This window comes from Mandrillus leucophaeus, unplaced genomic scaffold (genome assembly GCF_000951045.1).
Source record: "Mandrillus leucophaeus isolate KB7577 unplaced genomic scaffold, Mleu.le_1.0 Scaffold1234, whole genome shotgun sequence".
NCBI lineage: Eukaryota > Metazoa > Chordata > Mammalia > Primates > Cercopithecidae > Mandrillus > Mandrillus leucophaeus.
In genome coordinates, this window is record NW_012100699.1 from 248,414 (window position 1) to 252,643 (window position 4,230).

General features: G+C 53.8%; 1 protein-coding gene across 1 annotated transcript; it reads left to right on the forward strand.

Annotated features, from left to right (window-relative positions):
• Positions 1-1,340, forward strand: LOC105533267 (chromosome unknown open reading frame, human C6orf15). Its single transcript, XM_011971657.1, has 2 exons — positions 1-77; positions 273-1,340. Exons 1-2 carry the CDS (start codon positions 11-13, stop codon positions 1,181-1,183), a joined length of 978 nt encoding a protein of 325 aa, XP_011827047.1. The 5' UTR covers positions 1-10; the 3' UTR covers positions 1,184-1,340.
• The last annotated feature ends 2,890 nt before the right edge of the window (positions 1,341-4,230 follow it).

The following is a 4,230-nucleotide window of genomic DNA, read 5'->3' on the forward strand; positions in this document are numbered from 1 at the left end:
GCTGAGCAGGATGCGGGGCCGCGTGGCAGGGAGCTGCGCTCCCCTGGGCCTGCTTCTGGTCTGTCTCCATCTCCCAGGTACGGAGGCCGTGATGCCCTTGGGCAGGAGAGACTGGAGGTCCCCCAGGAAACAGGAATTAAGGAAAGGGGTAAAGGCAGGAGGGTACACATTTAGGTCCCTGAGGGAAAAGGAAGAATAGGCTCAGGGGAAGCAAAGGGAACCGGAATCGGGGAAGGGAAACCATTGGCTGCTTTATCTTCCCTTTCCCTCAGGCCTCTTTGCCCGGAGCATTGGTGCTGTGGAGGAGAAAGTTTCCCAAAACCTGGGGACCAACTTGCCTCAGCTTGGACAACCTTCCCTGACTGGCCCCCCTAACTCTGAACATCCTCAGCCCGCTCTGGACCCGAGGTCTAACGATTTGGCAAGGGCTCCTCTGAAGCTCAGCGTGCCCCCATCAGACGACTTCCCACCTGCAGGAGGCTCTGCAGTGCAGAGGTGGCCTCCGTCCGGGAGGCTGCCTGCCGTGTACTCCTGGCCCCCTGAGGATCCTTGGCTGATGATGGCTGCTGCGGCTGCGGACCGCCTGGGGGAAGCGCTGCCCGAAGAACTCTCTTACCTCTCCAGTGCTGCGGCCCTCACTCCAGACAGTGGCCCTTTGCCTGGGGAGTCTTCTCCTGATGCCACAGACCTCTCACCCGAGGCTTCACACCTCCACCAGGACTCGGAGTCCAGACGACTGCCCCGTTCTAATCCACTGGGGCCCGGGGGAAAAATCCTTTCCCAGCGCCCTCCGTGGTCTCTCATCCACAGGGTTCTGCCCGATCACCCCTGGGGGACCCTGAATCCCAGTGTGTCCTGGGGAGGTGGAGGCCCTGGGACTGGTTGGGGAACGAGGCCCATGCCACACCCTGGGGGAATCTGGGGTATCAATAATCAACCCCCAGGTACCAGCTGGGGAAATATTAATCGGTATCCAGGAGGCAGCTGGGGGAATATTAATCGGTATCCAGGAGGCAGCTGGGGGAATATTAATCGGTATCCAGGAGGCAGCTGGGGGAATATTCATCTATACCCAGGTATCAATAACCCATTTCCTCCCGGAGTTCTCCGCCCTCCTGGCTCTTCTTGGAACATCCCAGCTGGCTTCCCTAATCCTCCAAGCCCTGGGTTGCAGTGGGGCTAGAGTACATAGAGGGAAACCCAACATTGGGAGTTAGAGTCCTGCTCCCGCCCCTTGCTGTGTGGGCTCAATCCAGGCCCTGTCAGCATGTTTCCAGCCCTATCCCCACTTTTCAATGCCTCCCTTGCTCATCTCCAATAAAATAAAAGCATTTATGGAATTTGCTTCTTCTTGGTGTCTTTGTTTCTGGGCATAAGCTGAAGTGAGTCTGTTCACTCCTGTTTTCTAACCATCTCCACGGCCCTCTAGGGGCCCATGCAGACGCTCTCTTGCTATACCCATCCTTTGCAAAGGATCAACACCCAAGTGCTTGAGGGCGGAGCCTCACCCTAGCCAGGTGGGAGAGTCTCACCCCAGCCAGGTGGGAGAGCTGTTCCAGAATTGTGCTGGAATCTGAAAGGGGGAGGAGGGACAGCAGGACTAATTGAGACGGCACCTGCAGCAGGGGGAAGGCAGCTCCAGGGCCAGGTGGACAGCATTCCTCACAATTCACAGAAATAGGAAGCCAAACGTCACAAAGTCTATGCTTCACTTGTCTTTTCTTCCCCGGAAAGTCAAGCTTCTTGGAAGTGGAGGATACATTGATCTCCTCCCTTACATGCATCACTTGGCACATTGTGTCCCAGAGAACCACAGACTTTGAACATTTGCTGAGTAAACAGCAGACCTCGATAAAGGAAAAGAGAAAAGGGAGAAAGGAAAGGGAGAAAAAACCTTGGAGCCAACAGTCCCATCTGGGGTGGCATTTGATGCTTTCATCCCCAAGCGATGACGCAGTCTCAGCCTTTGGTCACTGTATTGTCTCTCCTGCCCTCCCTTTGGTCTTCCCAGGAGCTCAGCATCCTCACATAGGAGTTGGAGTGAGGGCAGCCAAGGGTCAGGCTACAAAAGCACAGAAGAATTAGCAGGTGCGATTGGAGGTGATTTGGTTCTGGATTCGCTCTCCCCTGTGCCGCGCCTGCAGTGGTCCAGGTGTATGTACTCTCTATTCAGCCAGGTCCCTGGGAATTGAGCAGCTTGTGGGAGGGGAGAAAGGCATAGGAAAAACACCAGAACTCAAGGGATAGGGAGCTGCCTGCCTGCCTGAGTGGGAGAGGGGCGTTTCCAGAGAAGATGCCCAGTCCCAGTGTCTGCCATAAGGCTCCATCCTACACTGAGAAGTCCTTCCTGGAACACCTTCCGCAGAGCCCACCTTCCGCAGAGCCCAACTTCCGCATCACCAAGCACACGCCCTTCTTCATCACCTCAACCTCTTCACCTGATTCTTTTCCCATCTCGGACTCTCTTGGTTTCTCCCTGCCCTAGGGTGAGGGGTTCCGTGCCTGTTTTCAGCACCTGCCTCTTCCACCAGCCCAAGGTCATTCTCTCAAGCCTGGAGTCTCACTTCTCTCTGTCCCTCCTCCTGGTTGCCTCTTCTCCATAGTCATTCCTATTCACACATTTAAATTTGGGGTCAACAGTCCCCTGGTCTGTTCCCCAGACTCACTAGAGCATAAGCACCACGAGGACAGGGGCTTTGTCTCTTTAACTCATTGCTGCACCCCCCAACACCAAGAACAGGGTCTGGACCAGGGCAGGCACTCAGCAGGCACTGAGGAATGCTTGATCCTCTCTCTCTGTCCCTGCCCCTCTCTTATCCTCTCTCTACTTCCACTCAATTCCTGAGCCACACGGCTACACCCGGAGTCTAATCTGCACTCGTGTTGTGGCCCTCCCAGAGCCTCACTGACATTTTTCACCAACCTCATGAAGTCCTTCTCAGCATTAAAATGCTCTGTGCGTTTTATCGTTTAACGTTCATTACTCTCCGTGAGAAGGTATTATAAGATTTTTGTGGCCGGGCATGGTGGCTCACACCTGTAATCCCAGCACTTTGGGAGGTCGAGGCAGGCAGATCACCTGAGGAGTTTGAGACCAGCCTAGTCCAACACAGGGAACATGGTAAAACCTCATCTCTACTAAAAATACAAAAATTAGCCAGACGTGGTGCCAGGTGCCTGTAGTCCCAGCTATTTGGGAGGCTGAGGCAGGAGAATCGCTTGAACCCAGGGGTTGGAGGTCGTAGTGAGCCGAGATCGTGCCACTGCACTCCAGCCTGGGTGACAGAGTGAGGCTGTCTCAAAAAAAAAAAAAAAAAAAAAGATTTTTGCAGATGGAGGAACTGAGATTTAGAGGGATTAAGCAACTCACACAGGGTTACAAGTGACAGAGGCGGTGACTCCAACCTCATTTTTTCTCATTATCTGTCCAGGGAGTATTCAAGTACAACATGCAATTAACAGAAATAACAACAAACTTTTATTATATTTACGTATAGGCCAGGTCCCGGACAAGGCGCTTCCACACACACCCTTCCAGCAAATCCTCACAACCACCCCATTGGGTGGGCACTGCTAGGCCCACTGCACAGGGAGGACATTGAGGCGCAGAGAGGATGGGGAGCCGAGGCTCACACACAGGCAGCACTGAACCAGGGCAGTGAAGTCCATCTGACGCTTGGTGCTGGTGGCTCAGGGAAGATGGGCTGCAACAGTGGAGAGTCCCGGAGGGATGTGGCCAGTCCCCTCAGGGTGGTCTTCGGCTTAAGGTTAGTTGTTGCTTAAAAAGTGGTGGAGCTGGGCATGGTGGCTCACGTCTGTAATTTCAGCACTTTGGGAGGCTGAGGCAGGAGGATTCCTCGAGCCCAGGAGCTCTAGAGCAGCCTGGGCAACATAGGGAGACCTCATCTCTACAAATAGTAATTTAAAAATTAGCTTGTGTACTTAAAAAAACAAATTAAGAGTAGGCCAGGTATGGTGGCTCACACCTGTAATCCCAGTACTTTGGGAGGCCAAGGCAGGCGGAGACCAGCCTGGTCAATGCGGTGAAACCCCATCTCTACTAAAAATACAAAAATTAGCCAGGCATGGTGCTGCATGCCTGTAATTCCAGCTAGAGGAGAGGTTGAGGCATGAGAATTGCTTGAACCTGGGAGATGGAGGTTGCCATGAGCCAAGATTGTGCCACTGCACTCCAGCCTGGGCAACAGGGTGAGACTCTGTCTCAAAAAA

What these genes read in the sequence shown, in the direction of transcription:
- LOC105533267 (XM_011971657.1), top strand. Translation starts at nt 11, where the DNA reads ATGCGGGGCCGCGTGGCAGGGAGCTGCGCTCCCCTGGGCCTGCTTCTG. An exon ending in GGTCTGTCTCCATCTCCCAG is followed by an intron (nt 78 to 272) that starts GTACGGAGGCCG and finishes CCTTTCCCTCAG; the next exon opens with GCCTCTTTGCCCGGAGCATT.